Source organism: Rhinolophus hipposideros (assembly GCF_964194185.1).
Source record: "Rhinolophus hipposideros genome assembly, chromosome: 9".
NCBI classification, from domain to species: domain Eukaryota; kingdom Metazoa; phylum Chordata; class Mammalia; order Chiroptera; family Rhinolophidae; genus Rhinolophus; species Rhinolophus hipposideros.
The window spans coordinates 63,274,790-63,292,161 of record NC_138055.1 but is presented as its reverse complement, the minus strand read 5'-3'; the positions used below and the strand labels follow the sequence as shown (position 1 = coordinate 63,292,161).

General features: G+C 35.0%; 1 protein-coding gene across 1 annotated transcript; it reads left to right on the top strand.

Moving 5' to 3' along the window:
• Window positions 1-3,204: 3,204 nt before the first annotated feature.
• TMBIM4 (transmembrane BAX inhibitor motif containing 4) lies at window positions 3,205-16,480 on the top strand. Its single transcript, XM_081059520.1, has 7 exons — window positions 3,205-3,638; window positions 5,606-5,714; window positions 6,693-6,798; window positions 9,837-9,870; window positions 11,789-11,906; window positions 15,547-15,592; window positions 16,152-16,480. The coding sequence occupies exons 1-7, from the start codon at window positions 3,407-3,409 to the stop codon at window positions 16,356-16,358; spliced, it is 852 nt and encodes a 283-aa protein (XP_080915646.1). The 5' UTR covers window positions 3,205-3,406; the 3' UTR covers window positions 16,359-16,480.
• The last annotated feature ends 892 nt before the right edge of the window (window positions 16,481-17,372 follow it).

Below are 17,372 nucleotides of genomic sequence, written 5' to 3'. Positions count from 1 at the left end.
CTTTCCTGAGTCGGTGCACACACACTGAGGGGCACAGAGGTGGAGGGGAGAGGGTGAGAATGTACTATTGAGTTTTTTCTTATAAGGACACTAATCCTATCTGAGCAGGGCCCCACCCCTAGGACCTCATTTAACCTTAATTATTTCCTTAGAAGTCCCATCTCCAAAAACAGCCAAACTGAGGATAAGGATTCAACATGTGAAATATGGGAGGGACACAAACTCTAGTCCGTGACACAACCTATGCACATAAATTCCAGAAATGATATCATAACATCAGGTTTCATAGTTGACATCCTAAAAACACTTGGTAATTATTTATCCACTTCTTCTGGCTTTTCATAGTGGTCATAGTTCTTCTTGATTTTCTTGTACTAAATTTATTCCATTGTTTTGAACTCTTGAAAGAAAAAAGCTTGGATTTTAATCTGATGTCTTGTTAATGGCATAGAGCAATAAATTTACATATGAAAATGTTCAGCATATTTGGGTGTAAAAATAATAGTAATATTTTCCGATCAAATAGTCTTAGTCTTAGTGTTAGTCCCTTATCACACCATGTTTCTTGAATTTTTGCACCTTTTTTGTCCTCTCTGATGATACGCAGTATTTTCATTATACATTACCGATTATTTCTTCTGTTTTCTTAACTGACTCTTTTTCTGGTTTATACTATGCACCCACAGGCTGAATTCTTTGATTTTTTTTTTTTTACGCCAGATCTTGGAGATTTCATATAATGTCATTCTTCATCTATTATCTCTACATGGAACACTGTCATATTTGTGTCCTCAGCCGTAACTTGCCCTATACATCACTTTCTCAACTTTGTCTCTGTCTCTAGTATTTATTGAACAATTTTATTTCAATTTCTTGCTTTCATCTCAAATCAGTATGTCCCAAACTGATCATTTTCTATAAAATCAACTTTCCTTCTTTCTGGTCACATGGGCTAAGGGAACTCTTAGTAATTGGGAATGATTGATTAATATATTCAGAAAAATTTACTGAGCACCTACTGTGGCAGACATTGTGCTAGGTTCCCATATCCAATAAGTCACCAAATCTTATTCTTCTGTAATATCTTGCATATGTGTCTGGATCTTTTCCAATTTGTCTGTATTATTTCATGTTTGGATTGTTTTAGTATCTCCTGCCTAGTAAAGTTATTCTTTAAGACAAAATTAAAAGTTACCACCTGTGTTCTGGGTTGACTTGTGTACCCCCCCAAATATATGTTTAAGTCCTAACCCCTGGTATATTTGAATGTAACCTTAATTGGAAATAAAGTCTTTGCAGATGCAGTCAAGTTGAGACGGGGTCATACAGGATTAGGGTGGACCCTAATCTAATAACTAGTATCCTGATAGGAAAAAGTACATTTGAACACAGAAACACAGAGGGAAGAAGGCCTAGTGATGATGAAGGCAGAGATTGGAGTGATGTAGCCACAAGCCAAGGAAATTCAAGGATTTTTTGGCAACCACCAGAAGCTACCACAGAGGCATGGAACAGATTATCCCTAAGAGCCTCCAGAAGGAACGAGCCCTGCTGAGACCTTGATTTCAGACGTTTGGCCTCCAGAACTGTGAAATTTCTGTTGTTTTAAGCCACCCACTTTGCAGTAATTTGTTCTGGCAGCCCTAGCAAACTAAAACTCTGTGAAACTATAATTTCCAAAAGTTAATTATTTCTTTCTTGGTTCCATAACACTCAGTACTTATTTCTGTCATAATTCCCTCCCCGCCCCTTTAAAAAAAATTTCCCCAGGAGCTTATTGAGGATTGGGGTATGGTGGGGGTCATAATCATCTTTGTATCAGTCATGATGCAAGGTACTATATCACCTCAACGTTTTTTGTTTTGTCTTTCACATTTCACAATCCATCTGGAATTTATTGTTTTGGAATTGGTAAGACGCAAACTTTGCTAATGCTGTTCTTAGTCAATAAAAAGATGGGTTCCCAGTTCAACTCTAGTTTGTCTTATATAATAAATTCTATTGTTATGACTTTATATTAAAGTGAGTAATATAATTGTAAAATGTCTGTAAAGTCATAAAAGTAATATTTTTTGGCTCATATTTATGGAAGTGAAGTTAGTTCTTTGGACAAAAGTTTCCAATAACATCAAGCTTAGAGATTTAGTTTCAAGACATAGAGGAAAAACTGAGGGTTGCTAGATGGGAGGGGGGTGGGAATAAGGGGGAAGATGAGGGGATTAGAAAACATAATCGGTAACCACAAGATGGCCACGGGGATATGAAAGTCAATTTGGGGAATGTAATCAATAATGTTGTAAAGATTTTGTAGGGTATCCGATGGACACTTGTCTCATTAGGGAGACCACCTCAGGCATGATGTAGATGCCTGATCACTGCAGTGTACACCTGAAGCTGAAGCTGAACAATAATATCAACTATAATTTTATATATGTATATGTATATACATATATATTTACAAGAAGTGGAGTAAAGCATGAGGAATAGACAGTGGAAATGTAATGGCTGTATGCGATGTCAGAGGGGTAGTAGATTTGGGAGGGGGGTTATCACTTTTTAGGGATATAAATGATAAATGTCTAACTAGTACATTGTTTAGTACACCTGAAATTAATTTAAAAAAATAGTTTCAGAATAGACAGTTCCACAGCTACTCTGAGTTCCATTTACTAAGTGTTATGATTAAAGTGGGGACTGGGCAAATATGGGTTGATCAAAGTAAACTCATCCAAAAAATGACAATGGACCCCCGGGATGACATTACTCTGGTCATATTTACACCTCATCTAGAAGACCGATACTATGAATATTTACTGATCCATGGGATTTGCCATCATTTCCTTTAGATTAATACAATATCCCCTTCCCTGCCTTTGGTCAGGACACTCTCCAATGTATGCTAAATTTGGCACAAAGTGAGCTAGCCTTTGTTTATGTAGCTAGCATCTTCTTTGCCATCTGTGTCTTCCTCCCACCGAGCTTTGCTTCCCCCTCCCCCTTTGCAAATGTTGGTCCCTTGGGAATCTACCCACATCATTCCACTCTTCTCTGGTTGGCTTCTACTTAGCTTTCGGGATTAAGCCTTCTCATTCAGAAGGCGCAGTTTATAAAAAGTGCTCACCAAATTTAAAGATTATCGATATTGTGTTTAAAAATTGCATTAAAATGTAACCCCGGTGTGACTATTGAAGTATATGACGTTTTGTAGAATGGATGGACAGACGGGACTTTGCTTCTTTCGCTTTTAGTGCCTCTCCAAGCCGTAAGTTTTTAAAAGCTCGTTGAAGGAAATCTGAGAAAAGTGTCACTTCAGGTGATGCTGAGAGCGTAATCCGTCCGCGCTCCGACCCGAACCCGAAGTAATCTTTTTTCGCAGCCTAACGTCACTTCTGAGCCGAGATCATGGATGAGCTTGGCTGCGCCGCGCGGACGCAGTTCGCTTAGCTCGGGCTGCGTGGCTCCACCCGGAAGTGGGCTGAACGCCGTTGACATCTGTGTCGCGTTTCCGGTTGGGCAGGGGAGCTGCGTTTCCGTGGCCGACATGGCCGACTCTGACCCGCGCTATCCCCGCTCTTCCATCGAGGATGACTTCAACTATGGCAGCTGCGTGGCCTCTGCCAGCGTGCACATCCGAATGGGTACGTCGCCCCGTCCTCGGCCCGCCCCGGCCTGTCCGCCGGGACCCTGCGCGGTCGGCCTCGGGCGGCGGATTTCCGGCCTCAGAGGCTGGGCCCCTCCGGGCGGGGCGGGGAGTGGAAGCGCGGGTCTCGGGGGCTGACCCGCCTCCTCCCGCCGTCTCCTCCCCGCTCCCCGCGCTCCGGGGAAGGGCGCCTTCCTTCGGGAGTTAGGAGAAAGCGCGCCCTCCCTCCCAGGGGCTCCCGAGAGGCCCGGGGTCTCCCGGCCCTGCGCTCGGGCATCGAAACTGGGGCGCCCACTGCTCTGACGGTCGTCTGCGGTGTAGGAAGGGACCGACGAAAACCTTAGCTGCCTGCATTTGGCATCTTTAAAGAAAAACGAACTAAGGGTTATTTTTTCGTGAAAATAAGTTTGTGCGACTGTGGTGACGTACAGTTAAATGCTTGGATGTTTTTGCTTTAGGGCGTGTGGACGCAGTTTAATTGTCTGTTTACTTGTCTCCTTTCCTGGATTGTGAGACGTGTCAAGGATTCTGTCAGTCTTGTTCACTACTCTCTCTCTGCAGGGCCTGGAACTCAACTTAGGTTTGCGTATTATTGAAGGAGTTGCTAAGCCAATCAGAATGCCGTATTTTACCTTATTGTGCAATATCCAGTGGGCAGAAATTATTCAGAATTTAAAATACTCAGTTTCCCACAAGTGGAACGCTCTAGTTCAGCCAGTTGATCACAGAACCTGCCCCACGTTTTCACCGTGGCTGGGCAGCAGGAACTTGATCTGGAAAAGTAATTAGGAAGATCTGATGCACTAAGAGTCTTGATCTCTAGCATCTGTATTTCTGGAATTGAATTTTAGAATTATTTTATCCAGTGAGCTCAGTTTTTGAATTTTAAAAAATTTAAATTATGGTAAGATACACATTAACAAAAAATGTACCATCTTAACCGTATTTAAGAATACTACAGTCGTGTCAAGTATTTTCACATTATTGTGCAGCCAACTTCCACAACTTTTTCGCGTTGCCCAGCTGAAACTCTATACCCATCAAACAACTTCCCGTTTCCCCTTCCCCCCAACCCCTGGCAACTATCTTTCTACCTTCTCTTTCTATGAATTTGGCCATTCCAGATTCCTCATATAACTGGAATCATACAGTATTTCTCTTTTTGTGACTGGCTGTTTAAGTTAGCATATTTCCAGGGTCCATTCATGTTGTAGAATGTGTCAGAATTTCCTTCCTTTTTAAGGCTGAATAATATTCCATTGTGCCCTATTTCCCCAAAAATAAGACGTAGCCGGACAATCAGCTCTAATGCGTCTTTTGGAGCAAAATTTAATATAAGACCCGGTCTTATATTAAAATAAGAATGGGTCTTATATTAATTTTTGCTCCAAAAGACCCATTAGAGCTGATGGCCCGAATAGGTCTTATTTTTGGGGAAACACGGTATAAGTGAGAAATAAAAATAGGTGAGTGAAAGTAAGTTTATATATTGTTAGACTTTTAAGGGGGAGTTTCATTTTAGGGAAATATTTGCACTGCTTGGAAATTAAGATTTCTTTTTAAATTTATATGTAACGATATGCTTTCTATTCCTGCATTTCAGTTTCAAGATAGAATCATTCTTTAAAAATGTTCTGTTTTTAATCTTTTGTTGTATGCTGCTGTTTTCAAAGATGCATTTAGTACTTTACTTTTATTTTGATGAAAACATTTACATTCTGACTCTAACTTAATTTTTTTTTAAGTTCATACTTCTTATAAGATAGTTACCACTTACAAATTTTTATTTCTTTGGAAGCATTCTGTTTTTTTAAATTTTAGTTACAGATTACATAATTTGGAGTAAGATTTAAGAAAGAATATATATTTAAAGATTTAGTATTTCTAAGATGAAATTTGATCTTGTTGGTCTATAATAAATGCTTAAGAAAATAGTCATGTGTAAATCTTTTCTCTTTTATTTAGCCTTCCTAAGAAAAGTCTACAGCATCCTTTCTCTGCAAGTTCTCTTAACTACAATGACAACTGCATTTGTTTTATACTTTGAGTCTATACGGACATTTGTACATGAAAGGTAAGATGATTCTGAATCATTTTCAGTCACTGCATATGATCAAACAGGACATATTATAAGCAAAGTTTTTTTCTATTAACTTTTGATTGAGAATGTAAAAAGGTTCATTATTAACTCTCATAAATAAGGTTAGTTTTGTTTTGATAATGAAAATGTTCTACAACATGCTATTTACCTCTGAACTTTTTAGCTTACAGTTTATCTCCTAGAAGAGTATGAAGAATTTTTACTGTATGCAGTTTTAGTAAACCTTAAATTTTTTTGCTTTTATTAGACTTATGCCCTGTCCCCAAAGCCTAAGAGAGTGCTTGAAAAATAAAGGTACTTAATAAATGTGCGTTAAATTTATCTTAGTATTGGTTCATGACCAGGATAATTTTACTGAAGTTTTCAGAGGAACTCCATATAATTTGTCCCACATTTGTTTAAGATCTGACCTCCAAAATAATTATTTCCATGGCTAAAAGTAATATAGATTCTTTATATTAAGAAAGTGAAAAATAATGAATATTTTCTGAGGAGTAGACAATTTCTATCTTCCCTCTGCCTGCAGAAGTGGAGTCTTGAACTATTAGTTTGTTATTTGGGTTTTTAATTTAAATTACAGCTATATAGTAAATACCCTAAAAAAGTAGTTAGGTATAATTTTTTTATTATTATTTAATAGCTTTTCTTTATTGTGTTTTAGTTAAAAAGCAGTATGCTAATTGCTAAACTTATTCAAATATGATAGCTGTTCATGAAGTAAAAAAGGAAAAGTCTTCCACATTCATTGTGCCTCTTTTCTTTGTCCTGCTGCTCCTCCCCAAATTTCCCAGGTGGAAAAATAATTTCTTTTGACAGTATGGTCTGGATCCGTCTAGATTTTATTTTTCTGTACTTTCATAAACACATAAAATAGACAAATTTTATTAAATTGAATAATACTGTTTATGCTATTTTTAAACTTGAAACTGCTTTTAATTTTATGTCTTTCAGTCCTGCCTTAATTTTGGTGTTTGCCATGGGATCCTTGGGTTTCCTTTTAGCGTTGACTTTAAACAGACATAAGCATCCCCTTAACCTGTACCTGCTTTTTGGATTTGTGAGTACTTTGACAATGTGTTTCTTTAACATTTATTCCCGAGTTGTATTTATTTAATTGAATGTATATAATATAACTGGAAAAAAATGAGTTTTTTAAAAAATTTGAATATTTTAGGAAATTACTTGTAATCTAGTCTAAGAATTTTTAAACTTTGTCAGTTTCAAAGTTTTTTCTGTCAATATTATATGATACAGTGGAAAAAATAATGAATTGGAATCACATGACCTGGCTTTGCCACTGTCTGATAATGTGTCATTTGGCAGGGCATTTAGCCTTTCTGTACCTACGTTTTCTCGTGTAAAATGAAAATATTAAAGTAGATTATCCCTGTGATACTTTCTACTCCTGATATTCTGTGCTTTTCTTGGGAAAAAATTATATTGTGGCCTTAATTTCATAGGCCTTAAATTGAAATCTTTATGATTAACTTCTGAATGTTATTTTTATCTTACGACTCTGTTCTTTTAAAGGACCATTTTGTCCAATTGATGTGCTTTATGCTTTACTAATTTGTTTCAAAATCATAGTTGGGAGAACTCTTAAGTCATGTTTGTTGAGATATTTGTGAAAATTAAAACGCAAACTACTACCTATAAAAACTCAGTCTTAGAATATGACCAGAATGAGTTGGTAAGGCTCAAGTTATATATTTTTAAAATTATTTTTCCCATTCTCACATCCAGTATGGTTTGGGTTCTGACCTGAAAATTTACTTCAAAATATTCCAAAATAATATTAACAATATTTATAGTCAAATAAGATTGAAAATGCTACTTATCAGATTAAAATGCTTTAAAGTTTATGAATTCTGATAAGTTTATGTTAATATGATGAAAGAAAAGCTCATGACTTTGGAAGTTTCAATTATAGGAAAAATTATTCATTTATATCTTAGGTTCTTCTGTTTACCAGGTATTAATACCCTACCCGAAGTATCTCAAGTAGCAGAGTTTATTTTAAGGATAGGAGCTTTAGAACCCACCAACTCAAACCTACCAGGCCTCAAGAAGAAAGTGAACTAGAGGAAGATTCTAGAAATGATGCTATATAAGGAAATTTAACAGCACGAGTTTGTGGTCTCCTCTCCCTTTCATTATATCTCTTCTCCACCTAACAGCTATCCTTACACAGAGTTTTCCCCTTTGCTGTCTTTGGTTTTTATATGGCCCATTGTGGACCTCAGATGGTTCATGAAGCTCTTAGCTTTAGTTCCTGCTACCCTTGCTTCATTCTCTGAGTTTAGATTTCTAAGTGAGGAAGAATCTGTTTGACACCGCTAATCAATGGCACAGGTCATTGTAGATTGTAGATTGGTTAGCCAATATATGGGTTGGCAGCCCTTGGTTAGATGTCAACTTCTGTCCCAGTCAGCTGTGTCCTAGAAGAGAAGGAGGAAGTACAAAAGGAAACAGCATCAACTCTATATAGCAAGTGTCCTTTAAGAAAGACTAGTTGGTTTCTATGTGGGAAGACAGTATGGACCAGCAGGGAGAGGATGCACAAAAGCAGCAGCCATATCCTTATGGGCAAGATGGTCACTTATTGCTACAACGGTTGATCATGCCCATACCTAAAAATGGGTTAACAAATAAGGAAGTGTGTAAAATGCATTTCAGATTATTCAGAGATCGCTGATGCTAGGTTATTTTGTCCTACTCCACCAAAATTAGAAAGGAGGTGGATCTTACCTTCCCTAGGAGGCCTGTACGTGCATGTGTGTGTGTATACACGCATTTAAAGGGGGCATTGTTTGGGGGTGGTATTATGTTTTCTTAGTCTTACCATTTCTCCTTTTTATACTGTTCTTTTTCCTTCAGATATTTGAGTATGGGGTAGGGTTTCTTACCTAAAATCATGTCACAAATATCAGGAATGTAGTATAATTCTATTGTTCAGAAAAAATATTTCCATCATCTTACGCTACCACCTCCCTGACACTACCAACAATATTATGACAAAATGTGGCAGTGGCTTCAGTGCCTCTGTATGTATAATTTCTAATACCATTTTTGCTCTGGTTCTGATGATTTGTTGGTTTCAGGTAGGGGAGGTTTATAGAAAGTACTTCTACCAGGAGTATGATTATACAGCCACTGCTGTTACTTCTGGCTTTGCTTTTATGATATGGTCTATCAGATCGTTGATAAAATCTAGAGTAAACATATAAAACAAAACAAAGATATGTTATTAAGGGGAAAGAGAAGCTAAAGGATAAAGCCTTTTCACTATCCCTAAACCTTTTATTTAGGGTATGAGTTTAGATACTTGTTACATGGTTTAAACAATGACAAAATAACAATGGCTTAAACAAGATGGTTTATTTCTCTTTCATGTAAAAAATGACGTATAATGAAGTTGTTAGGGGCCCAGGCATCTGCTATGTTCAGACATTCCTAAAGTGTTGCATAGTGTAAGATGCTCACCACTATGTCCAATTATTTTTAAACAATGCAAAGAGAAACGGGAGAGCACACCTCTTTGCTTTAAGAAGTGATACACATATCTGCTCACATTCTATTGGCTAGAATATAGTCCTATGGCCAGATCTAACTGCAAGGGATACTGGAAAATGTAATGTTTATCTGAGCAATTATTTGTCCAGGTAAAAATTCTGTACTAGGGAAGAGAGATTAAATATTGGGAGACAGTTTCAGGACTCTGCCACACCAAAGTACTATCTAAATGTTTAATATTAAACTAATAATTAGTAATTCAAAATAAATATGTAACATTCCTATGTGTGAGATATTTAGGTTTTTATAAATGTGCACATGATTTGCAATTTCATTTTTATTTACATTATACAGTGAGAAAAATAGAATTTTCTGTATCATTTCTATAATATTCCTGTTACAGATATGAAAAGTCTAGTTAGAGTTTAAGGAGGGCTTATCTCTCCATATATTTCACAAGGCTGCTCTGAAGCTAAAATGAGATCATGCATATGGAATCACATTGAATTCGTAGAAATTAGAACATGTATACATATTATAAATTGAATGTGCATCTATGTAATTTCAATTTCTTTTTCCTAGACACTGTCGGAAGCTCTCAGTGTGGCCTTTGTTGGTAAGCCATAATTGTGCTTCTATATGTTACAGTTACTTTTGATGTGGATAAATTTTCTGGGTAAAAAGGTGTTTGGGACTAAAGCTTAACATCATGGAATGTCTTTATTGCAAAAATATGGCATAGAATAAAGAATTTCTAAAAATATAAGCAAACCTTAAATGTTTATCCTTTACATAGTTTAACTGAGTTTAGAGGAAGTAGAAAAGAATTAGAAAAACAGTAAGAATGGAGAACAACACTCATTTGTGTTTATTTGTAAAAATAAGACAACCATAGCTAATCTTTTCCTTAATTTTAATGGATCTTAAAGGAGCTGATAACATATGTTTTGAGCCATGTACTTTAATGACGAACTCAGTCTCTTGAACACCTGCGTTGAACTATGCTTTATTATTATATCCTCATATTTTATCAAATGACCCCACAAGAAACAGTAGGAATTCCTGTTTTGTATTTGGTGTTAAATATGTGTTTGAAAGGAAATGTCTGTTATAATTACTTGATGTACCTTATGTAATGCCTCAGGTAAAACATTTCATGATTTATTAATCAAAATTCTGATTTTCTCAAAATGATTAATCTGGGGTATCGAAAAGGTCAGCATTAGCTATTACATTTAATAGGAAATTGTTAACCCTTATGGTTAATATATTTATCTCTTTCTATTTTGTCAGTACTTTTTAAATCTTTCTGTGCCAGTTTTGTTGAATCTATGCATTGTTTGGTAATCCACCTCTTCCTTTTATAAAAGAATCAGTATATAAGTAAACAATAACTACTAAAATAAATAGGATTGACATTTCTTAACATAGTAATGAAGTATCACTGATATTTACTTATTGTTAGTATTATTTATTAGTATTACTTTCTATTAACGTTATTATCAAGTCCATCTCTGCCCTCCGCTGCTCCCACCATTTGTAAGGGATGCAGGAGAGATTTATTTCAGAGTTACTAGAATTGGAAGTAAAAATACACAGATGGGATAATCTGAGAACATCATTTTCCTCGTTAATTATCTTTTCCACCTAATCATACACCGAAATTACTGATGATAAGCAAAAGTGATTTCATGTTATATCTTTTCTGCATTCACCTTCCCAATCCTGTAATGGCATAAATAGAGAAATTCCAATAATGTAGCATTTAGGAATAGAAAGATCTTGGATTCCTTAAAAATTCCTTTAAAATCACTTAAATGGTTTTGGGTTCAAAGCACTTAACTTCTTTTAAACACGTTATAATTTATCATTCTCTTAAAATGTTAAGCAGTTGTATTATAATAGCCATAGTCAGTCTGGAAGGTAATTTTAAAATAATGGAAGGGAATTTGGTATATATTTCGTAATACCCCAATAATGTACTCCCAAGGGTTGGTGAATGGCAGACACCACCAGACAACCCCAGTATTTTTCTTGCCCAATTTCTTTGATTTGGGCTGATGAACTGCGTGCAGTTAATTAGGTGATTACTATAATCACTGCATACTATCCAGGACTTCTCAGCTAGCCACAGGACCCTGATTCATCCCTATTGATATTTTAGCCATAATGGACAGTCACCACAAATGGTGATACACAGCAGCTGGTTACAGGGATTAGGTGAGAATCATTTCACCATATCCCCAAAACTCCTAACTGGCTAGCTGTGTTTTATCTCTCCAGTCATTTCTTTAACTTCATAATAATGTGACCTCCTTATTTTGTATGAATGAATATTTTGGAGTCTATTTATTGCATTGTGGATGTGGTTTTACTATGGCAATATTCAAGGCTGAATAAGGAATCTTTTCATAATTGTTTTTATTGGCAAGTAGTATAGGAGAAAATAAAGCATTGCTGTTAAATCATAGAACAAAGCTGTTTTATATTGAGTATATTTATATGCATTTTTAATCATCTTTTTAATTTTACAGTTACTTTCTATGATGTATATATTATTCTGCAAGCTTTTGTACTGACTACTGCAGTATTCCTTGGTTTGACTGTATATACTCTACAATCTAAGAGAGATTTCAGCAAATTTGGAGCAGGGTAAGTTATATATTCCTGGCTATGATAGATATCTTAATATTATAGGTAGTTTTAAGAGCTGTCCTATTAGCTTTGGATACTTCCTTTTAAAGTGGGTAATGTAAAATCATCTGTTTGAGTTCTAGGATCAGGCCTTACTCTCCTAGAACAAGGAGATAGAAAGTGCCTTTGAGTCATTTGCTTCCCCTCTATATTGAAAGGGAAGTGAATATCACAAAAATGATTTGCAATTTCATTTTTATTTACATTATACAGTGAGAAAAATAGAATTTTCTGTATCATTTCTATAATATTCCTGTTACAGATATGAAAAATCTAGTTAGAGTTTAAGGAGGGCTTATCTTTCCATATATTTCACAAGGCTGCTCTGAAGCTAAAATGAGATCATGCATATGCAATCACATTGAATTCGTAGAAATTCAAAAATATAAGAGTTTTTTAGAGAGGCTAGGCTTGTATACTTTATGAATGGTATGGAATTTGCCTAAATTATTTAGGTCTTTGTCTTAACATAAATGTTACTAAGACCATCCACATCTTGGTGGTGAAAGCAAGGTGTTGGTGATGTCTGCATGAACCTTAAAGGCTTTTTGATCTATCTAGTGTTCTTCAAACTAATAGGTACATGGAATGATCCTTTTTTATATTAGGATAATGTTACTGTGTGACCCTCACCTGATAAGAATGCGTAGACTCTTTTCTAAGCTCACAGTGGCTTCTTATTGGTGCATAATCACCCAACCATTTTCTGTTCTTTTTCTTGTTACAACACTAAAAATTTACAAAAGTCTACTCTTGCAAAATTTTCTTTTCCTCTTTTTTTTTTTTCTGGTAATCTTGATTACCAGATGTCTCTATTGGGATAAAATATAGTTGGTTAGTCAACACTGATAATTGTGCAAGGTGCATAAATAGTTTTATTAGAATGCGGTTTGATTTAAGAAGAGGCAACTTTTTTTTTTTCATTTCCTTATTTGGGGGTGGGGGGAGTGTTCCATACATATTTGTGAGGTATATATGAAGATTTACTCTTTGCTGCTTCTTCCCATCCCAGTCTGCAACTGCTCCCTTTCCCATTCATCTTTTATTGGATAATAGCTATAGATTTTTTAAATAGAGGTTGCTCTAGGTTTTATGGCATACGTGTTTTAATTTTCAGTCTATCTTCAAATATAAATTTCATGTATAGTACACTTGTATGTGCTCTCCCCTACCTTTGTACCATAACTTTTAGTTCCACATGTTATAAACCTCATAATACAGTGTTATTAATTTTGCTTTAAACATTAAATTACCTTTTAAAGAGATTTAAAAAATAGATCATCTTATGTTCATCCACATATTTACCATTTCTGTTGTTCTACATTTCTTTGTGTTGACCCAAATTTCCATCTAATATTTTCCTTCTGCCTGAGGGATTTTCTTTTAAAATTTCTTGAAGTGCTGGTCTGTTGGTCTCAGCTTTTCTATGTTTGAAAAAAATCTTTACCTTTGTTTTTGAAAGTTATTTTAGCTGGGTATAGGATTCTAGGTTTGGAGTTTTTTTCCCTTGCTTTTAGTACTTTAAAAGGTGTGACTCCACTGCATCAGGCTTGTGTGGTTTCTGACAAAAAGTCTGCTATCTTATCATTGTTCCTCTGTACGTAATGTATCTTTTATCCCCTAGCTACCTGTAACATTTTCTCAATTATTTGATTATCAGTTTCAGTAATTTGATTGTGATATTCCATGTTTTGTTTTTTCTTGTTTTTCTTTTTTTTATGTTTCTTCTGAATCATGGATATGTCAGTTTAAAGTTTTCATCAAATTTGGAACATTTTTGGCCATTATTTCTTAAAATTTTTTTGTGTTTTCCCCTTCTTTCTCCTCTCCGTTGAGACTCCAATTACATATATGTTAGATTTCTTGATGTTTTTCCAGTTCACGGATGCTTTGTTCATTTTTTTCTTTAGTCTGTTTCTCTGTGTGATTCATTTTGTTTAGTTTCTGCTGCTATTTTCAAGTTCTTTAATTTTTTTCTTTTTTAATGTCTAATCTGTTATTTAACATATTTTTTTATCTATGGAAATTCAGTTCAATTTCTGTTTTTTAAAAATATATGTATTTCTAGGAGGAGGTGAGAGCTGGGTGAAAAGGTGAGGGGAGGAAGAAGTACAATTGGTAGTTACAAAATAGTCACAGGGATATAAAGTACAGCATAGTCAGTAATTGTAGTACCTATGTATGGTGCTAGGTGGGTACCAGATTTATCAGAAGGATCACTGTAAGTTACATAAATGTCTAACCACTATGCTGTACACCTGAAACTAATATAAAATAATATTGAATGTCAACTCTGAAAAATAAATACTATATACATATATATATATATATATATATATTACAACTGACATATATATATATATATATCTTTCATTTCTCTCCTCTGATGATGCTTTCTTCTACCTCCTTGAAAATATTGGTATATATTTCTAAATGTCATTGTTTACTAATTCTATTTCTGTGTCATTTCTGAATTAGTTTCTATTGCATTTTTTCTTTTCCTTTAAATATTTTGGCTTTCTTCTAGGAAGTAGCTAAGTTCCTTGCAGGCTTATTTTTAAGCTCTGTTAGGCGGGTCCAGAACAATTTTTAGTTTAAGGTTAATTTGGCCCCACTACTGTGATAGTACCCTTCTCAGGACTACTTAAAAGCTTTCATGTCTGAGGAGGTCTTTCCACTCTGCTGGTGTGAATGTGAACTATTCTTGGCCCTGTGTGACCTGAAGATTGTATGGTCTGCTTCTCTATGGTGGTTCTTTGTCACGTCCTCACATTTATTCATTGATCAATATTCAGCTAAAGACTTGAGGGGAACCCTCTGCATGTCATCAGACCTACCAACTCTCTGTATAGCTCTCTTCTCTCTGGAACTTTGCCCTGCAAAGGAACTTCGGCCTCTCCCAACTCTGAATTCTTACCTCCTCAGACTCAGGGAGACCACAAGGCTCCACACGGGTTCCTGTCCCTACTCTGTAGCCTAGAAACTCTCTCTAGCCAGATTAGTTGTTGAGTTCACCTCCTTTGTTTCTCTTATCTCAGGAATCACTGTTCTGTGCTGCTTGCTGTCCATATCTGAAAACTATTGTTTCATTCATATATTGTCTGGTTTTTATTTAAGTTGAGAGGGTAAATTTGGCTCCCGTAATTGTGTCCTAAAGTAGCAGGTATTCAGGCTCCCAAGTTTCATATTTGATAACAAAAGACTGATAACTTAGGTGCCTTTTGTCATATAATTATACGTATGTGTGTGTGTGTGTGTGTGTTCACGTTATGAATGAATGGTAACTGATAGAATTATAGCAATGGCAAATACATGTATACAATTTCTATAACATCAGAATAAAATAGAGTACTTGTATCAATATTTTCAATGTATTCTGATTGAAAACTTCAAAAATGACACTCAACCAGTTTTGTACACCTAGTCTTTCAATTTCTGGGTATTGTACAGTATACAGTATGTTTATAAATTCTTACATTTCAATTATTCTTTGACAAATATTAGGATGGATTTTTATTTCTTCAGAAAATGTTGGATGGGTTCACAAAGGTTTTTGTAAGGAACAATATTCTAAATTATTAACACTTTGTTTTTATAGACTATTTGCTGTTTTGTGGATTTTGTGCTTGTCAGGAATCTTGAAGGTGAGTTATTTTAAAATGATAACTTGAAATATAATTCTGACCATGTCCATATAAATAATCTCAAAAAGCTGTAAGAGGTGTACTCTTCTGATAGAACACTTAGTTATAATTAACTGAAGATTTGTATATAGAATAATTATAAAATTATCTTTTGAAAAAGCAAGGTTTTATGTTAATCAATATTACAGATTCAAAAAAGATGAATGAATAAATGAGTTAGATAAATTACACAGAAAGAGGTCCTCATTTATAATTGCTAATATCAAAGTGGCACATATAATTAAAAAAAAAAATTTTTAAGTAGTTTATATTTGGAATGCTACTGTTCAAAGTCAAGTGGATAATTTAATAGAAAGCGAGATAGCCATTGACTCATCCTTTCATCCAACAGAAATGAGGGTGGACCTGCTTTGCCTTTTTCTGCTTTTAACATTTGTGTTCAGAGTTGTACAGCATTATTAAATATGTAGCTTAGCATATGTAACTTAAGAGCAAGTAACTGAATTATTCTTAATACTGTTCTTAAATATAAACTTGTACTTTAATGTCTTGCATACAGTTATTTTTTTACAGTGAGACAATGGAGTTGGTCGTGGCTGCTGTAGGAGCCCTTCTTTTCTGTGGATTCATCATCTATGACACACACTCACTGATGCACAGGCTTTCACCTGAAGAGTACGTGTTAGCCACCATTAACCTCTACTTGGATATCATCAATCTGTTCCTCCACCTGTTGCGGTTTTTGGAAGCAGCTAGCAAAAAGTGATTAAAAGGAGTATAGAGTCCTTCTAGGAAGAGGGCCTTTACCAGACGTCAAATCTGCTGACATCTTCATGTGGGCTTTCCAGCCTTCAGTGTGAAAAATAAATTTCTGTTGTTTATAAATTACCCAGTCTCTAGTATTTTGTTATGGCAGCCTGAATAGACTAAGGTACACTTTATCATACGAATTTTGTGGGGGACACAACTCAGTCCATAACATTCATTAAGCATCACTTTTTTCCAACTACTAAGTTGAAATAAATTATTAGCATAGATTTAGTCTGGTGAGTTTTAGATGTAAATTTGAGTTCATCATTGTCAATTAATTGTTGAATACCCAATTGCATGATGCAATACTCAAGTTTAATACAGCGTGGTAAGAGCAGCTCGGTTAGAATCATCACTATGTAATCAACCAGTTATGTGGTGGTCTTTGGCAAATTACTTATCCTTCCTTCCTTTGCTCTTTCACATCATCTTTATAATGGTATACTAATAATACCTACCTTATTGGGATGTTATAAGGATTAAATGAGAGGATATAGCATATAAACTATGTGCTTAGTTAATGTCATCTGCCATTAATTTTTTTCAGTCCAAAGGCAGAATGTACTGAATTGTGACTACAGATACTAAATAAGCAAAAGCAGATTTGACGTTTTAAAAAGCATGTAAAAAATACCATTGTTTTCAGTAAATTATATTTTGGTTTGGGAAATAGTTTTTTTAAAATAAAAATATGTAGACATGTAATTAATATTTTTATAGTGACAAATTTTTTTAAAAAATTTTAATTTCTGATATGACAAATATTGTAATTTCTAAGAGTGTAAGGGGATCAAGAAGTTTGAAAAACACTGGTGTACAGTATTATATTTTATAAATGAACCATAGTTCATACATTCTTCTGTCATTGAATTTTATATGGTGGTTTCTTTTTGCTATCCCAGTTAGTCCTGTTATGTACGTCCTTCTATGTTTCCCAGCATGCAAAAATAAGAGTTTACCCAAGCAGGGA

What these genes read in the sequence shown, in the direction of transcription:
- TMBIM4 (XM_081059520.1), top strand. Translation starts at nt 3,407, where the DNA reads ATGAGCTTGGCTGCGCCGCGCGGACGCAGTTCGCTTAGCTCGGGCTGC. An exon ending in CGGACATTTGTACATGAAAG is followed by an intron (nt 5,715 to 6,692) that starts GTAAGATGATTC and finishes TATGTCTTTCAG; the next exon opens with TCCTGCCTTAATTTTGGTGT. An exon ending in TGTACCTGCTTTTTGGATTT is followed by an intron (nt 6,799 to 9,836) that starts GTGAGTACTTTG and finishes TCTTTTTCCTAG; the next exon opens with ACACTGTCGGAAGCTCTCAG.